Source organism: Rhinopithecus bieti, unplaced genomic scaffold, assembly GCF_001698545.2.
Source record: "Rhinopithecus bieti isolate Rb0 unplaced genomic scaffold, ASM169854v2 scaffold_13558, whole genome shotgun sequence".
Classification (NCBI taxonomy): Eukaryota; Metazoa; Chordata; class Mammalia; order Primates; family Cercopithecidae; genus Rhinopithecus; species Rhinopithecus bieti.
This window is the reverse complement of record NW_016808198.1, coordinates 1,013,440-1,031,775: the sequence shown is the minus strand read 5'-3', so window position 1 is coordinate 1,031,775 and position 18,336 is coordinate 1,013,440. Positions and strand designations below refer to the sequence as shown.

At 35.0% G+C, this 18,336-nt stretch overlaps 1 protein-coding gene across 1 annotated transcript in view; it reads right to left on the bottom strand.

The window, feature by feature from the left end:
* DCDC1 (doublecortin domain containing 1) overlaps positions 1-18,336 on the bottom strand; it is a 393,105-nt gene that overhangs the window by 194,382 nt on the left and 180,387 nt on the right. Inside the window, exons 11-12 of the mRNA XM_017885762.1 lie at positions 12,949-13,083; positions 12,393-12,550 (exon numbers count right to left, since the gene is read on the bottom strand). Of these exons, the coding sequence (XP_017741251.1) occupies positions 12,393-12,550; positions 12,949-13,083 (293 nt within the window). The remainder of the gene's footprint in view (positions 1-12,392; positions 12,551-12,948; positions 13,084-18,336) is intronic.

The following is an 18,336-nucleotide window of genomic DNA, read 5'->3' as shown; positions in this document are numbered from 1 at the left end:
CCCAGCACTTTGGGAGGCCGAGACGGGTGGATCACGAGGTCAGGAGATCGAGACCATCCTGGCTAACACAGTGAAACCCCGTCTCTACTAAAAAATACAAAAAACTAGCCGGGCGAGGTGGCGGCGCCTGTAGTCCCAGCTACTCAGGAGGCTGAGGCAGGAGAATGGTGTAAACCCGGGAGGCGGAGCTTGCAGTGAGCTGAGATCCAGCCACTGCACTCCAGCCTGGGCGACAGAGCGAGACTCCATCTCAAAAAAAAAAAAAGAGAGAAAACCTATCAAATTAACAGGAGATTTCTCAGCAGAAATCCTACAAACTAGAAGGGATTGGGGACCTATCTTCAGCCTCCTCAAACAAACAGTTATTAGCCAAGAATTTTGTATCCAGCAAAACTAAGCATCATATATGAAGAAAAGATACAGTCATTTTCAGACAAACAAATGCTGAGAGAATTTGCCATTACCAACCTCCACTAAAATAACTTATAAAAGGAGCTCTAAATCTTGAAACAAATCCTGGAAACACATCAAAACAGAACACCTTGAAAGCATAAATCGCATAGGACATATGAAACAAAGATACAAGTTAAAAAGCAAAAACAAAAAAAGAAATTACACAGGGAACAATGAGCATGATGAAAGCAATGGTACATCACATTTAAATACTAACATTGAATGTAAATACTAACATTGAATGTAAATGGCCAAAATGCTCCACTTAAAACATACAGAACCACAAAATGGATAAGAACTCACCAACCTACTATCTGCTGCCTTCAAGAGACTCACTGACCACATAAGAACTCACACAAACATAAAGTAAAGAGGTGGAAAAAGGCATTTCATGCAAATAGACACCCAAAGTGAGTAGAGGTAGCTATTCTTATATCAGACAAAATAAACTTTAAAGCAACAGCAGTTAAAAGAGACAAAGAGGGACATTATATAATGGTAAAAGGCCTTGTCCAACAGGAAAATATCACAATCCTAAACATATATGCACCTAACACTGGAGCTCCCAAATTTATAAAACAATTAGTAAGAGTCCTAAGAAATGAGATAGACAGCAACACAATAACAGTGGGGGACTTCAATACTCCACTGACAGCACTAGACAGGTTTTCAAGACAGAAAGTCAACAAAAAGACAATGGATTTAAACTATATCTTGGAACAAATGGACTTAACAGATATAACAGATATATACAGAACATTTGATCCAACAACCACGGAATACACATTCTATTCAACAGTGCATCCAACTCTTGCCAAGATAGAACATGTGATAGGCCATAAAACGAGCCTCAATAAATTTAAGAAAATTGAAATTACATCAAGCACTCTCAAAAACCACAGTGGAATAAAAATGGAAATCAACTCCACGCAAATACATGGAAATTAAATAACCTGCTCCTGAATGAGCATTGGGTCAAAAATGAAATCAAGGTGGAAATTTAAACATTTTTTGAACTGAGTAACAGTAGTGGCACAACCTATTAAAACCTCTGGGATACAGCAAAGGCGGTGCTAAGAGGAAAGTTCATAGCCCTAAACACCTACATCAAAAAGTCTGAAAGAGCACAAAAAGACAATCTAAGGTCATACCTCAAGGAACTAGAGAAACAAGAACAAACCAAACCCAAACCCAGCACAAAAAAGGAAATAACCAAGATCAGAGCAGAACTAAATGAAACGGAAACAAAAAAATTACAAAAGATAAATGAAACAAAAAGCTGGTTCTTTGAGAAGATAAACAAAATGGATAGACCATTAGTAAGATTAACCAAGAAAAGAGAGAGAAAATCCAAATAACTTCACTAAGAAACAAAACAGGAGACATTACAACAGATACCACTGAAATACAAAAGATTGTCCAAGGCTACTGTGAACACCTTTATGCACATAAACTGGAAATCCTATAAGAGATTTATAAATTCCTGGAAAAATACAACCCTCCTAACTTAAATCAGCAAGAATTAGATACCCTGAATAGACCAATAACAAGTAGCGAGATTGAAATGGTTTCAATTTACCAACAAAAAAAGTCCAGCACCAGAGGGATTCACAGCAGAATTCTACCAGACATTCAAAGAAAAATTGGTACCAATCCTTTTCACACTATTCCACAAGACGGAGAGAGAAGAAACTCTTCTTACTTCATTCTATGAAGCCAGAATCACCCTAATACCAAAACCAGGGAAGGACATAACCAAAAAAGAAAACTATAGACCAATATCCTTGATGAACATAGATGCTAAAATCCTTAACAAAATACTACCCAATTGAATCCAACAACATATCAAAAAGATAATCCACCATGATCAAGTGGGTTTCATACCAGGGATGCAGGGATGGTTTAACATATACAAGTCAAAAAATACAATACACTACTTAAACACAATTAAAAACAAAAATCACATGATCTTCTCAATAGAGAAAAAGCATTCAACAAAATCCAGCATCACTTTATGATTAAAACTCTCAGCAAAATTGGCATATAAGGGACATACCTTAATGTAATAGAAGCCATCTATGACAAACCCACAGCTAACATAATATTGAAGGGGGAAAAGTTGAAAACATTCCATCTGAGAACTGGAATGAGACAAGGATGCCCATTCTCCCTACTCCTCTTCAACATAGTACTGGAAGTCCTATGTCCAGAGCAATCAGACAAGAGAAAGAAATAAAGGACATCCAAATCAGTAAAGAGGAAGTCAAACTGTCACTGTTTGCTGATGATATGATTGTTTTACCTTGAAAACCCTAAGGACTCCTCCAGAAATCTCCTAAGACTAATAAAAGAATTCAGCAAAGTTTCCAGATACAAAATTAATGTACACAAATCAGTAGCTCTTCTACATACGAACAGTGACCAAGCAGAGAATCAAATCAAGAATTCAATCCCTTTACAATAGCTGCAAAAAAGGAAAAAAAAAAACAAAATAAAACAAAAAACAACTTAGGAATTTACCTAACCAAGGGGGCAAAAGACCTCTAAAAGGAAAACTACAAAACACTGCTGAAATAAATCATAGATGACACAAACAAATGGAAACACATCCCATGCTCATAGATGGGTAGAATCGAAATTGTGAAAATGACCATACTTCCAAAAGCAATCTACAAATTCAATGCAATCCCCATAAAAATACCACCATCATTATCCACAGAATTAGAAAAGACAGTTCTAAAATTCATATGGAAACAAAAAAGAGTCCGTATAGCCAAAGCAAGACTCAGCAAAAAGAACAAATTTGGAGGCATCACACTGACTTCAAACTACACTATAAGGCCACAGTCACCAAAAAAGCATGGTACTGGTGTAAAAATAGGCACATAGACCAATGGAACAGAATAGAGAACCCAGAAATAAACCCAAATACTTACAGCCAACTGATCTTAGACAAAGCAAACAAAAACAGAATGTGGGGAAAGGACACCCTTTTCAGCAAATGGTGCTGGCATAAGTGGCTAGCCACAAGTACGAGAATAAAACTGAATCCTTATCTCTTATCTTATACAAAAATCAACTCAAAATGGTTTAAAGACTTAAATCTCAGATGTGAAACTATAAAATTCTAGAAGATAACATTAGAAAAACCCTCTAGACATTGGCTTAGGCAAGGATTTCATGACCAAGAACCCAAAAGCAAATGCAATAAAAACAAAGATAAATAGTTGTGACTTAATTAAACTAAAGAGCTTTTGCAAGGCAAAAGGAACAGTCAGCAGAGTAAACAGATAACCCACAGAGTGGGAGAAAGTCTTTAAAATCTATACATCTGACAAAAGATTAATATCCAGAATCTACAACAAACTCAAATCAATAAGAAAAAAACAATCTCACCACAAAGTCGGCTAATGACTTAAACAGACAATTCTCAAAAGAAGACATACAAATGGTCAACAAACGTATGAAAAAATGCTCCACACCACGAATGATCAGGGAAATGCAAATCAAAACCACAATGCAATACCACCTTACTCTTGCAAGAATGGCCATAATCAAAAAATCGAAAAACAGATGTTTGCATGGATGCAGTGAACAGGGAACACTTCTACACTGCTGGTGGGAATGTAAACTAGTACAATCACTATGTTTCCATAGTGTTTCCACTGTTTTCACAGTGTGGAGATTCCTTAAGAACTGAAAGTAGAACTACCATTTGATCCAGCAATCGCACTACTGGGTATCCACCTAGAGGAAAAGAAGTCATTATATGAAAAAGATTCTTGCACATGCATGTTTATAGCAGCACAATTTGCAACTGCAGAACTATGGAACCAACCCAAATGCCCATAAATCAACAAATGGATAAATAAACTTTGGTATATTTATATGATGGAATATTACTCAGTCATAAAAAAGGAATGAATTAACAGCATTCGCAGTGACCTGGATGTGATTGGAGACTATTATTCTAAGTGAAGTAACTCAGGAATGGAAAAACCAAACATCGTATGTTCTCACTGATACGTGGGAGCTAAGCTATGATGATGCAAAGGCATAAGAATGACACAATGGACTTTGGGTACTTGGGGGGAAGGATGGGAGTGGGGCGACGGACAAAAGACTATAAATATGGTGCAGTGTACACTGCTCGGGTGTCAGGTGCACCAAAATCTCACAAATCACCACTAAAGAACTTATTCAAGTAACCAAATACCACCTGCACCCTAATAAATTATGGAAATATTTTAAAATAATTTAAAAATACATATAGAACTAAAACACGCCAGCATTTAGACAGAAAGTGCATATATGGAGATTAAGAGTTCCAAGATTCTTGAACTGTTTGTGAAATGGTAAAAACACTAATTTATATTAGGCTTTAGTAAGTCAAGGCAACATGTATAATCTCCACAGTAGTCACTAAAAATAATAATAAAATAAAGTTAACTACCAAGATAATTGGGAGAAAGGAAATTAAATAACATACAATAATAAATTTTAGAGGAGACCAAAAAAGAGAAAAAACAGGACACAGAATAAATGGAACACAGAGATATCAAATAATAACATGTTAGATTTAAATTCCAAAATACCAGTAATTACATTATTGGTATAAATGGACTAAATACTTCAATTAAAAGATAGAGATTGTAATACTGCACTAAAAAATACTTTTTCATACAAAACACTCCCTCAGCATTAAAGATAAAGTTTAAAAGTAAAAGGACACCAAAATAAATCATGCAAACACTGACCAAAAAGCTGGGACCACTATATTTAATATGAGACATAGTAAACTTTAAAAAGGGAGAAAGCATTTAAGGGTATTTTATAATAACATAAAGTTTAATTGACCAGAGAGATAAAACAATTCTAAAATTGTATGTACCTAATAATCTCAAATTATAGAAAAGAAAATTCATAAAACTCAAAGGAAAATAGAAAATCCACAATTTAGTGGGGAATTTTAACCATACATCTTTCAGTAAATAATGTAACAAGCAGACAAAATATCAGTAAGTATATACAAGATCTGAAAACGCATTTATCAAACTTAATCTAATTAAAATGTACAGAACACTGTACCCCCAAACTTCAGAATATGTCTTTTCTCAAGTATACATGTATCACTTATGAAAAATGTGCATATGGTAGGGGGGCCATAAAGAAATCTCAACAAATTTTAGGCTGGGTGCAGTGATGCATACCTGTAATTCTAGTACTTTGGGAGGCCGAGGCAGGTGGATCACCTGAGGTCAGAAGTACGAGATTAGCCTGGCCAACATGGTGAAAACTCTGTCTCTACTAAAAACACAAAAATTAGCCAGGCAGGGTGGTGCATGCCTGTAATCCCGCTATTCGGGAGGCTGAGGCACAAGAATATCTTGAACTTGGGAGGCGGAGGTTGCAGTGAGCTGAGATGGCACCACTGCACTCCAGCCAGGGCGACAGAGCAAGATTCTATCAAAAAAGAAAGAGAGAGAGAGAGAAAGAGAGAGAGAGAGAGAGAGAAGGAGAGAAAGAAAAGAAAGAGAAAAAGAAATCTCAACAAATATCAGAATTAAAATCATATCAAAAATGTTTTCCAATCACCGTGAAATTAATCTAGAAGTCAATAATACAAAGCTGAAATATTTCATATATTTAGAAATTAAGAAATATCCTAAATAGTTCATGGATCAAACAATATAATACAATGGAAATGACAATGAAAATATAAAATAGTAAAATGAGTGCAATGAAGCTAAAGCCACGCTTCAAAGTAAATTTGTATTCTTAAATGTATACATCATGAGAAGAAATGCTGAGAAAAAAATCAGTGAAGATGGGCCATACAGAGGGTAAGGTTTTAGGTAGATAAAAGGAAACAGGGGTGTTTGAGACAAGCAAACTAGCATGGGCCAAGTACTATCAGCTTGGGTCTATCAAGTACATGGAGATCCTGAGACTTCAGTATAGTGGGTCTGACAGTTAATGCTTAATTTCACTAAGGGAATGAGTAAACTCTGAAGAATTATAAGTCCATGAGTGTAATATTCAAAGTAGTACTTCAAAAGCATATCACCAGGGAGGAGTGTTCAGGATGAACTACCTTCTCCTACAGTGACACCCATTACACTCTTTTATCATAATGACTTGTTTAATATCTCTCTTCCCTGTTAGATTCTGTGGGGACAGCTCTGCATGGGGACAGCTCTGTGAGGCCAGAAAGTGTACCTGTCTTCTCCATACTGAATCCCCAGTGCCTAGGATACCATAAAATAGTGTTTAGAACATAGAACATGCTCAATAAATATATATGCATTAAAAAAGGATAGAATATATAGATGACATGGACTTAGCTAGAAAGCCATTGGAATAGTTGGGCTCAGTTTTGGATTGACACACGAGTAGATCATAGGGCTATGGTTGGCTGGCAGACAGGATAGTCTTGAAATGTACATGTGAATGCTCAGACTATTTGCTCTCTCCATTTTCTTAATTTCATTAATCATACCCCTTCATTCATTTCTTTGTTCATTCATTCAACAACTTTGTATTGAGTACCTACCATGTACCAGTTATGTTCTGGCCCTGGAGGTACAGATGTAAAGAAAGCACTTCCTGCTGAAGTGAAGCTTACATTCTAATTGGGCAATTCAGACAGTAAATATGTATGTATATGACAGGTAGCAATAAGTACCTTGAAGAAAAATAAAGCAGGGAAAGAGAATGACAGGGTATGAGCATGTATGCATTGTATCTCAGAAAAGGCCATGAAGCCAGGTTGACTAGAGCAGAGGAAGGGAGGGAAACGGTGGGCAGAGACACAATGGGACTGGTAAAGTGGGATATTTAGCATAAAGACTTTGGTTTCACTCTAGAGAAAATAAGAAGCCATTGAAAGATTTGAAACTGAGGATTCCCATGATCTGACTTATGAATATAAAAGGATCATTCTGGCCCTTAACTGGAGAATAAATTGTAGGAGGACAAGGGTTGAAAGAGATAGACAAGTTAGGAAGCTAATCTATAGATCATTTTGACAGCTTGCACTCTGGTCTCATCCAAGTCCACCTAAATGTAATTTATTATCTCTACCACCTGTCTCCTTTTTTTCCATCCATATTATCCAATCCAGAAATCATTACTTACTATTTTCACTATTATAATACTAGACACTCTAGTTTGGGGACTACAAGTTTGAAGAAGATAAGAGTAGAGCTTCGCATTCATGCCTTAAACAGTTCTATAGACAAAACTGAATAGAACAGAAAAATAAATAGTACATTGTTGAAATGGAAACTATGTGGCATAGTTGAAGGTTTGGGTACCTCACAGCAGCAAATAAAAACAAAAAATAATCATAAAATGCTTACTTGAAAATCTTTGAGAATTTCTGCATTAATGTACATTTATAGACATATAAGCCTAATCTTTTAGAATGCTTGATTTTTGACTTTGTTTCAAAGAAACAGGTGCAATTATATTATTTGTTCACTTTATTTTAATTCACAGACAACATATGGGAATTAATTTTTAAAATATACTAAAACCTAAATAGGCAACAGTATCAGCCAATATCAGGATATTTGACTTTTCTAATCAAAAAACAAAATTATATCTTTACAATCTTGAAACACACAATAATTTCATGCTCTTAAATATAATGCCATACTTCCAAATATAGCATAAAGGAGCTAAAGGTAAATGCTTAAAGCTGAGTATCTTCAATAGCTAAGAAAAATAATGTAATAAAACATGGGATTTTATTCCTAGAAAGTATAATTGGATTTAGTGACTATCAAAAGCAATTATTATATTAACATTTACCTTTATTTGTAATAGTTCTAGAAATAAGAAATGGAGCTGTGACAATTTAAACAATTCACTTTTCTTATAAAGACAGTCTGAATGTTGTCAAAACTGACCTGTGAGTTCACTAGCTCTACAAAAATTGTGTTAATATTTACTTAACAGAAGGAGGAGAAAGTTCAAAGCAAATAAGATAGTTACAAATTAACACCAACTATATGCAAAGCTACATAAATGATTTAATATAGTACTCTTATGCTACTGTATACTCAAGAAAATTAGAATGTAATTCAATTTTGAATATGTGGGTTTTTATAATTTATAATTATATAGACATGATCATTATTTGTCTGCTTAAAGAGTTTCTCATTGCTATTGATTTGCCTTTCTTTGAAAAGCAGGAGACTATAATAGTTCCTTTAGCTAGTGCATCTCAAATCTGTTACTAAGAGAAAAGAACCTTGAATAAGAAAAAAGCATGTCACTTCTTTCAAGCTTCATTTCTTCTATTTTATCAGGGGAAAAAAGGGCCTTATAAAAATTGACCAATGCAGTAGAGTTTGAATTTATATTTTCCTAAAATGGTAAACATAATAAATTGAGAACCAAACGCTCAATTTTATTTCATGCCAATTGTAGCTAGACATAATTATAGCAGAAGAACTGACTTTACAGCAATTGTAAAAATGTAAATAAGGCTTTAAAACTGACTCAGGAATTATATTTCATAAATGAAGCTTTGATTTTAATGTAAAAAATTATCTTAGGGCATGATATGCATTATTCAAAATGTCCTGCCTTTGTTACCATTGAAATGGTAGTTATACTTCAGAAAACCGAGGGACATAAACACCTGTTTCTTATCAAATCATATCTCCTAGTGATTACAATAATTTTATGTACAAGATAGACTTTAAAATTTAAATACTGCAATATTTTAAAGTTTATATTTTTAGATAAAAGTTTATTTTAAAATATCAGTGGAAAATGTGAAACAAAATGTAACATGACAATTATCAGTTTTAGTCCATATTCTTAATAGCAAAGTATCAAGTGTCTACATTTAAAATGCTTTTCATAACTTGTATTGATTTTTGTCCTAACGCAAACATTTAATTATTAAAATTTGGAAAATAACTAAATATTTTAAAAGCAGTAAAAACTTTCAATAATTTGTTTTATTTTCTTCAAACCACCAGCCCATTTGGTGAGTTATTTGTCTATATAAAATTAGGATAATACTAAATTTATCTTTATAAATTGCTTTTTTATTAGTTCCAAAGCTCATGAGATATTAAAGTACATTTTAATTGAAAAAAAATCAAATGGCTTTTAAATCTATGTTTTCTTTTAAAAGAATGAAGTCCATGCCAAGTTGAGTCATGATGAGAAATGTCAGTGCGATCCCTGGCAGCTGCTCGCTTCCCTGGGAAGGAAGAGCTGGTTAGGAGTACAGTAGCTAGCAAACCCCTCAGCACTCCACAAAGTCACTAGTGGGAAAAGAACAAAGGCCTTTCCAATGCAACTAACACAGATGTGCCCAAAGGCAAACTGTCAGAAACAGTTAAGATGACAGCTACTCACAGTTCATTATTTCCTTCTCACAGGTCACTGGGTGACAAGCTGGGTCAGCATGCTTTGTTGGCTGTCCCAGTCCTTCTCCACCCCCTATTCCATTTAAATAAGGGTAAAGGACTCTTTCGGATAAACTAATGTAAACAAACACATTCCAGACACTTAATGCCAGAATATGGCATTTACTTTACTTTGGACCAAACTTAGAATTCAATGTACACATAACTTATTTTATTGAAGCAAGGATAGAAGCACACTTCTATGCCTACTTTTGAGTGATTATTTTAGATTGTGTGTGAGTGTGTGTGTGTGTTTTAAGAGGTAAAGAAACTGAAATTACATCTACTGTGGTAAATTGTGGAGGCAGAGGGGGAAGAATGTAGATAAATCTCCGCCTTAAGAAAAAAAAAGAAGAAGAAGAAGAAGGCAGGAAGAGTTGCTGGAGCCTATCACATAAACCCTGAGGAATGCTCACTAAGAAACGGCCTCCGGAAGATTTCTTATGAAATCAAATCCCAAACAGATTTACTAGTCAATTCCTATTGACTAAAAAAGCATAAATCTAAGTAAAGTCCCTTTTAAAAATTCTTTTCTATCTCTGCTTGTTTTCACAACTAACACTTGAATGCTTACTACTTTTCTGGAAACTTAAAGACATCTCACTTAATTCTAACAACCTCAGACAGGTATTGTGGTATGGCAGCTGACATTAACTGCCCTGTCTTCTTTGGCCTCACTTTTTCTAATACTATATTCCTTTCTTCCAAAGCGCAGTCATCAGATTGCATTGCCTCAGGGAAGAAGCAACAACAGAATGCAAAAGCCAAATCCCTAAGCTACCCAGTGCCCTATACCCTTAGAGAAAATATTTTTAAGTATGAGAAGGGTGAAACAGGCAAAGCAGGTGAGTTATCATGAGGGCCAGGTACAGCATGGGGCAAATACACAAACCCCATATATGTTTCAGGAATCTGAGAGGAGAAGTAAACTGTGCCTCTTTCTTGAGTAGAGCCCAGGATAAGGATGAAAACCCAAGATAAGAAGATCCCAAGATAATGACAAGCGCCAGCATTCCCTCAAAAATGGCTGAGTAGAAATGGCTGCCAAATAAGTCTAGAGAGGTCAGAACCAGCCTCATAGAGCAGTATTACGAGTTCCCAAGTGTTCCCATAACTCGTAACCAGTATTACGAGTTCCCATTTTAGATGAAAACATCAGACAAGGACTTTCCCCAAGGGACTTATATTCTAGTGATGGGAGAATAGTGGAGAGGGGCTTGGCTATATGGCTGCTCAGCCTATGGTCCTGTTGTAGATGGAGCATCAGGGAGTTGAGAATCTTGTATGTGATTGAAAAATAACTAGCAGGAAAAAGAATACCTGGAACCTAAATTTCCGTACTGTTCTGACACCCCATATTATGATACAGCAAGGTACTAAATTTGTTACTTTGTCTTCTATCTTCAAAACAACAAGTACAAAAGACTTGATGTTTAAATAATAAATAAATAATAAATTGGGAGAGTCACTTTTGCTATCTATCAGAAAAAAGTTCCCCTCCTGTCAAAATTCCAGGTGGAATATGTAATTTAGTAATATAAAATAGCTTTTAATTGAAATAAAAGTTTTTTGTCTCTTTTCATGCAAGTGACATTTCTGTCTACAGTTCATGTATTTAAATTTAGGAAGGCTGGGTGTGGTGGCTCATGCTGATAATCCCATCACTTTAGGAGAGCGAAGTGGGAGGATTGCTTGAGGCCAGGAGTTCAAGACCAGCCTGGGCAATATAGCTAGGCCCCATTTTTACAATAAATAAATAAATTAATGAAATAAAATAAATTTAGGAATTTCCTTAAACTTTAGTGAATACAGTAAGAATTATATTACTCCTTTAAGAGTATTTCAGTTAACAGTAATTTCAAACAGTTTTAGATTAAAATTGCAATTTATAAAGTCAGTTTATGATTTGCAACATCAACCCCAACAAAATAATAATAATGAACTTCAGTTTCCAATTAAATAAAAGGATCAGAGAAATTGTTTCCATTTCTTAACCAAGGATAATTTTTCAATTGGTTAGCAATATCTATGATGTTATTTTTAGTCTAGGAAGGGAAATAGGGTTGATTTGTTATCACTGGTTAAGACCCATCTTTTGTGCACTTAACCTTGAGTCCAAATATAATATTCTCATGGAAAATAAAAAGGATTGCCCATGGAATAGTCTTCTTCAACATATCTTGGTATTTTAACAATTGGATATATGGTCTGTAGTGCCTTAGCTTAATTATGTTAATGATAGTTATTTCAGAGTATTTTAGTGAAATCCCAGGACAGCAACCCATCCTAAGTATAATAATAAACAATAACATACAGTACATCAATCTTCAACAAAATACACATAAATGTCACCTTTCTTCATCAAATGTGACCCAAAAACTACTACGCTTGAAAGCCAACGGGCTTTTGAGATATTTCAATAATCTTCAAGAAATCAATCTTACATGAAACTGAAGGAAAACATCGAATGTCATTGAGCAATAAAGCTCAGTTCTGTCAGTACCTTACCTCTGAGCAGAAGCCTTAGGATGTTTCTCTTCCAGTTTCCTCACCAGTGCTACTGTCAGCTGCCCTATCTCCTCAAGAGAACCTTCTGGCATTAAATGGGTGTCTGAGGGTTCTGGCAGTTGCTTCAGACCAGGGTTGCTGGCTCTTCCTTGCAGAACCTAATAAATGAAATATAGGAATAAAGTAGCTAATTTTCATTGAGTGGAAATATCTAAACTGTACGTACCAAAAATATAACACTGCAGTTTTCATAGTTCCTTCAGTGTTTCTACAACACATAAGTCCTTTGTACGTGGCCAAAAGAAGGCAATCCCAAGAAAAAAGGGTATCGCCATCTGTTTAATACAATGTTTATATAAACATATATGTTTATATAAATATAAATGTGCATATACTATATTATGTGTATTAGTTTAAACTATCCATAACATTAATTATTAATATTAATTATTATTAATTTGTTCTTGCCTCCCAAAAACAACTTGAACATTTTTTCTGTTTTCAAAATACATTTTAGAGAGCTATGTCTGTCTTGCTTCTGGCTCACTACACTGACCTCTTCTGCTAAGTTTCTGCCATGTTCCTGATGAGCTGTGGTCCAGGCACCATGGTGAATGTGATATTCTGTCTGGGTCACATCTACTTGTGCATTTAGCTCCTCTAGGTAGGTCAGAACAAACTGAGGATAAGCCTGTAAGAAACGAAAAAAATAACAGGTAGTATCAGCCTTATAAACAGTAGCCAAAAATCCATCCAACTGGAAAGAGGGGAGGATAAACTAGATTAAAAATAAAAAGGTCTGGCTAATAAACTTTGTACTTTATTATCAACTTCATAACAAAATCAAGTGAAATGACTTTAACATTAACATTTCTAAATAGTTGTTTAATCTGATTAAGTTTAGCTAGATAGCTGATTTTTGCCCTTAGATAAGATTAAAACAGTAAAACAATCTTATACATTAATAATAATAGCTAAATTTATTGAGTTATTTCTATATACAAGGTATTATTGTATACACAACACATATATGTAATTGTGTAGTTGCTGTATTGTTTGGAAGTATTCAATTCTGCTCTAGAAGACAAGAAAACAAATTGAATGAATGAAACAGCTGCATTAAGCATAGATAAGATAGTAACCTGAGAAATGTCAGACACAAAGTAGAGCATATGTCTATGAACATAGAAAAGGCTCGAAAGACAAAATAGACATTTAATATTCATGACTCAATAAATAACCAACAAAGCAAAAAATATTTATTAGATACTAAATACAAATGAAGCACATGAGGCTCACGATAATCATGAGGTCTTTAATTAGCCACCCATTGCTGGCTCTCATTTGGGATCTTATGAAGGATAAAATCCATCACTGCTCATCAGGCTAACTGGGGAGCATGGCTACTGGTCAAGTAACTCACACACAGCCCTCATGGAACAAGTGTGTGTCATTGTCCCAGGCATCTTTTATTTGTTGGGCTCCCAGGTCAAGTTTTCATTCCGGTTCTTGTAACTACACCAGCAGCAGGAAAGAGTAATGCAGTATAAAGGGGGGATATGTAAATACTGTATACCAGATTCAGGCTAATATGACCCTTCAACCCACTTGTGTAATATTTTGATTACGTTAATCTGGCCCATCTCTCTTTCCTTACGTTTTGTTTTATGTTTTAAATTGATTTAATAAGTCATGATGTGAATATTTTAATTTGTTCTGTGCACTTTTGTGTACCATGAGCTCCAGCCTAGCTTACCAAGTAATAACTTGGAGGCTACCCTTGCATGGAAGTAATTTCCCACATAACAACAAATTTGCATTTTAATCCTTGCAACAGCACTTTGCAATGGGTACTATTATTGTGCCCATTTTAAAGATGAGGAAGCAGACACAGGGAATGTAAGCAACATGCTTCAGTATCAGGGGAACCCACCCCCAATATTTCAATGTAGGTTCTTTCTATTTTCCATAAGTGTTGGCTGGCTAAGAAATAAAGAGAAAGAGTACAAAGACAGGAATTCTACAGCTGGGCCGCCGGGGGTGACATCACATAGCGGTAGGACTGTGATGCCCACCTGAGGCTCAAACCAGCAAGTTTTTTATTAAGGGCTTCAAAAGGGGAGGGGGTGTAAAACAGGGAGTAGGTGCAAAGATCACATGCTTCAAAGGGCAAAAAGCAGAACAAAGATCACATGCTTCTGAGGGAACAGGACAAAGGCAAAGCAGAACTACTGATAAGGGTCTATGTTCAGCTGTGCACATACTGTCTTGATAAACTTCTTAAACAACAGACAACAGGGTTCAAGAGCAGATAACCGGTCTGACCACAAATTTACCAGGGCAGAGTTTTTCCCTACCCTAACAAGCCTGAGGGTACTGCAGGAGACCAGGGAGTATTTTAGTCCTTATCTCAACTGCATAAGACAGACACTCCCACAGCAGCCGTTTACACACCTCCCCCAAGGAATGCATTCCTTTCCCAGGGTGTTAATATTAATATTCCTTGCTAGGAAAAGAATTTATCAGCTGGACACAGTGGCTCAAGCCTGTAATCCCAGCACTTTGGGAGGCGGAGACGGGTGGATCACAAGGTCAGGAGATCGAGACCATCCTGGCTAACATGGTGAAACCCCATCTCTACTAAAAAATACGAAAAACTAGCCAGGCACGGTGGCGGGCACCTGTAGTCCCAGCTACTCGGGAGGCTGAGGCAGGAGAATGGCGTAAACCCGGGAGGCGGAGCTTGCAGTGAGCGGAGATCGCGCCACTGCACTCCAGCCTGGGCGACAGAGCGAGACTCTGTCTCAAAAAAAAAAAAAAAAAAGAATTTATCGATATCTCTCCTACTTGCACATCCATTTATAGGCTCTCTGCAAGAAGAAAAATATGGCTCTTTTTGCCCAACCCCACAGGCAGTCAGACCTTATGGTTGTCTTCCCTTGTTCCCTAAAAATCGCTGTTATTCTGTTCTTTTTCAAGGTGCACTGATTTCATATTGTTCGAACACACGTGTTTTACAATCAAGTTGTACAGTTAACACAATTATCACAGTGGTCCTGAGGTGACGTACATCCTCAGCTTATGAAGAAAACAGGATTAAGAGATTAAAGTAAAGACAGGCATAATAAATTATGAAAGTATTATTTGGGAGCTGATAAATGTCCATGAAATTTTCACAATTCATGTTCCTCTGCCATGGCTCTAGCTAGTCCCTCTGTTCGGGGTTCCTGACTTCCCGCAACACATCAGTGTCATCCAGCTTGATTAATAGTCTGTCAAGCCTAAATATGCTGCTTCAATTATAATATAAACTCCTTACTGCACTTTTTAAAGTGTGGAGTAATTCTAAAAAACAAAAATCATGAGGGAATGTTCAGCAGATAAACGGCACTAAGGTCCTTACATTGTTCTGGAAAAATAGATACTAAATAACTTTAAACTTTGTAAGAAGATGTAATGTAAACATGCATGTTTAAAATGTGAGGCATTCCAAAACCTTAAATGCATATTACTAAGTGCAAGAGTCAATATGAAAAGGCTACAACTATGGAAACAGTAAAAAGATCAGTGGTTGCCAGTGAGGACTGAATAGGTGGAGCACAGAGGGTTTTCAGGGCGGTTAAACTATTCTGTATAATACTATAATGGTGGTTACATGTCATTACACATTAGTTCAAACCCATAGAATGTGCAGCACCAAAAGTGAGCCCTAATGTAAACTGTAGACTTTGGTAATGATGTGTCAATGTAGGTTCACCAATTATAACAAATGTACCACTCTGGTGCAAGATGAAGATACTAGGGGAGGATGTGCATTTGTGGGGGTAAAGGATATATGGGAACTGTCTTACTTTACGCTTAATTTTGCTGTGAATCTAAAACTGCTCTAAAAAATAAAGTCTTATTTTAACGTAAGGGGTTCCAACAAAAGCACAAGTGGCAAAAGAAAAACAAGTTGTACTACTAAAAAATTGTGTTGCAAACAATGCTGTGAAGAAAGTAAAAAAAAAAAAAAAACTACAGAATGAGACAAAATATTTTCAGATTATACGTAAGATAAGGGATGTGTATCTGGAATATATAAAGAACTCTTATACTCACTAATGAAAAGACAAATAACCCAATGAAAATACAAGCAAAGTATCAGAGTAGACATTTCCCCAAAGAAGATAAACAATTTGCTAAGAAAAGATAATCAACATCACTAGTGATCAGAAAAATACAAATCAAAACCTCAATAAGATAATACATTTTACCCACTAGGATGACAAAGAATAACAAAATCAAAATGACAGAGAATAACAAGAGTTGGCAAGAACGTGAAGGGGAAACAGCTTGGCTAGTCCTCAAAATGTTAAATGTGGAGTTTTCATATGGCCCAGCAATTCCACTCCAGTTATATACCTATGAAAAATGAAAACATACATACACACAAAAACTTCCATACCAATGTTCATGCAGCATTATTCAAAGTAGCCAAAATAGTAGAAACAAATAAAATGCCATTAACTGATAAATGCATTAAAAGTATGATGTTTCCATACAATGGAATATTATTTGGCAACAAAAAGAAATGAACTACTAAAGCATGCTACAATGTGAATTAACTCAGAAAACATTATGCTAAGTGAAAAAAAATCAAGCACAGTAGGCCACATATTATATGAGTCCATTTATATGAAATGGCCACAATGGGCAAATCTATAAAGGATGGGGATGGGGGCAGACAGAGGTGGAGGAATAGATGTGAAGTCCAAGATGTATTTTAGGGAGAACAAAAACATTTTAAAATTAGATTGTGGTGACGGATGCACAACTCTGTGAATATACTGAAAAACATTAAACACCTAAACTTTAAATAGGTGAATTTTCAAGAAATCTATTTTAATGCAAGAAATTTTCAATTAAAACAGTATATAAAGTATAGCTTTAAACAAGCAAAGAAAAGAAGAGAAAAGGGATCCAGAAAATGTCAAGAAGAAATTTTTTAATGCAAATTAAAAGCATAATAAACCAAATCTTTGTTGAATTAATCAATGAGTGTATTAACTATGCAATTATTTTTCTTTTTATGTCCTGACATATATTAGTTGTACATATTTTGGGGGCACATGTGATATTTTGATACCTGTATATAATGTGTAATGATCAAATCGGTGTAACTGGAATATCTATCACCATAAGCATTAAATGTGTAAAATTTTAAATGTGTATTCTCTTTGATTTAACAAACATATACATATTACAAAGATGTCCATTACAGCATTGCTAATATTTGCCTAAATGTACATTACCAGGAAAATTTTAAAAGACGGCATAGATGTGGATGTCAGTATGAAAAGATGGCCGCAATACATATCTTATCAAGTGGGAAAAAGTATATCACAAAGTAATGTGTATAATTTTGTCTGGGGGTGGGTATGTGTCTCTAATCAAGAATGATACACTATCAACAATAATATTGGAGGAATAGTTCAAGAGTTACTTTTGCTTAACATTTTATTCAGTTCTGAATTATTGGATTTTTTTTCAAAACTAACATGTATCCCTTTTATTACTTAAATGAGAACTATTTTACACATGCAAATATATGTGTAATAATTTTGGGGAATATACAAAAAGCATGCTGTTAGTGAATAACTCTGGGAAATGGGAATAAAGTTTGAGAAGAAGAGACTTTTCTCATTAATGTATTTTTTCTAATATTAATTTTATCACATATTATTTTATAAAATTAATACTTAAAAAAGAATTGAAAATAGTTATATTATTGCACATACTATTCAGATAATTTTGGAAAGAGATTTTTGAATCACTAAGCTAATCCAAAACATTAGCAAAAAGAAGTTTAATCCAAAAAAATTAGGATTTACATTGTACCTTTCATTTTATTCATCTTTATTGCATTATGCTACTTTTTGTTTTCTTTTTTTTTTTTTTTTTT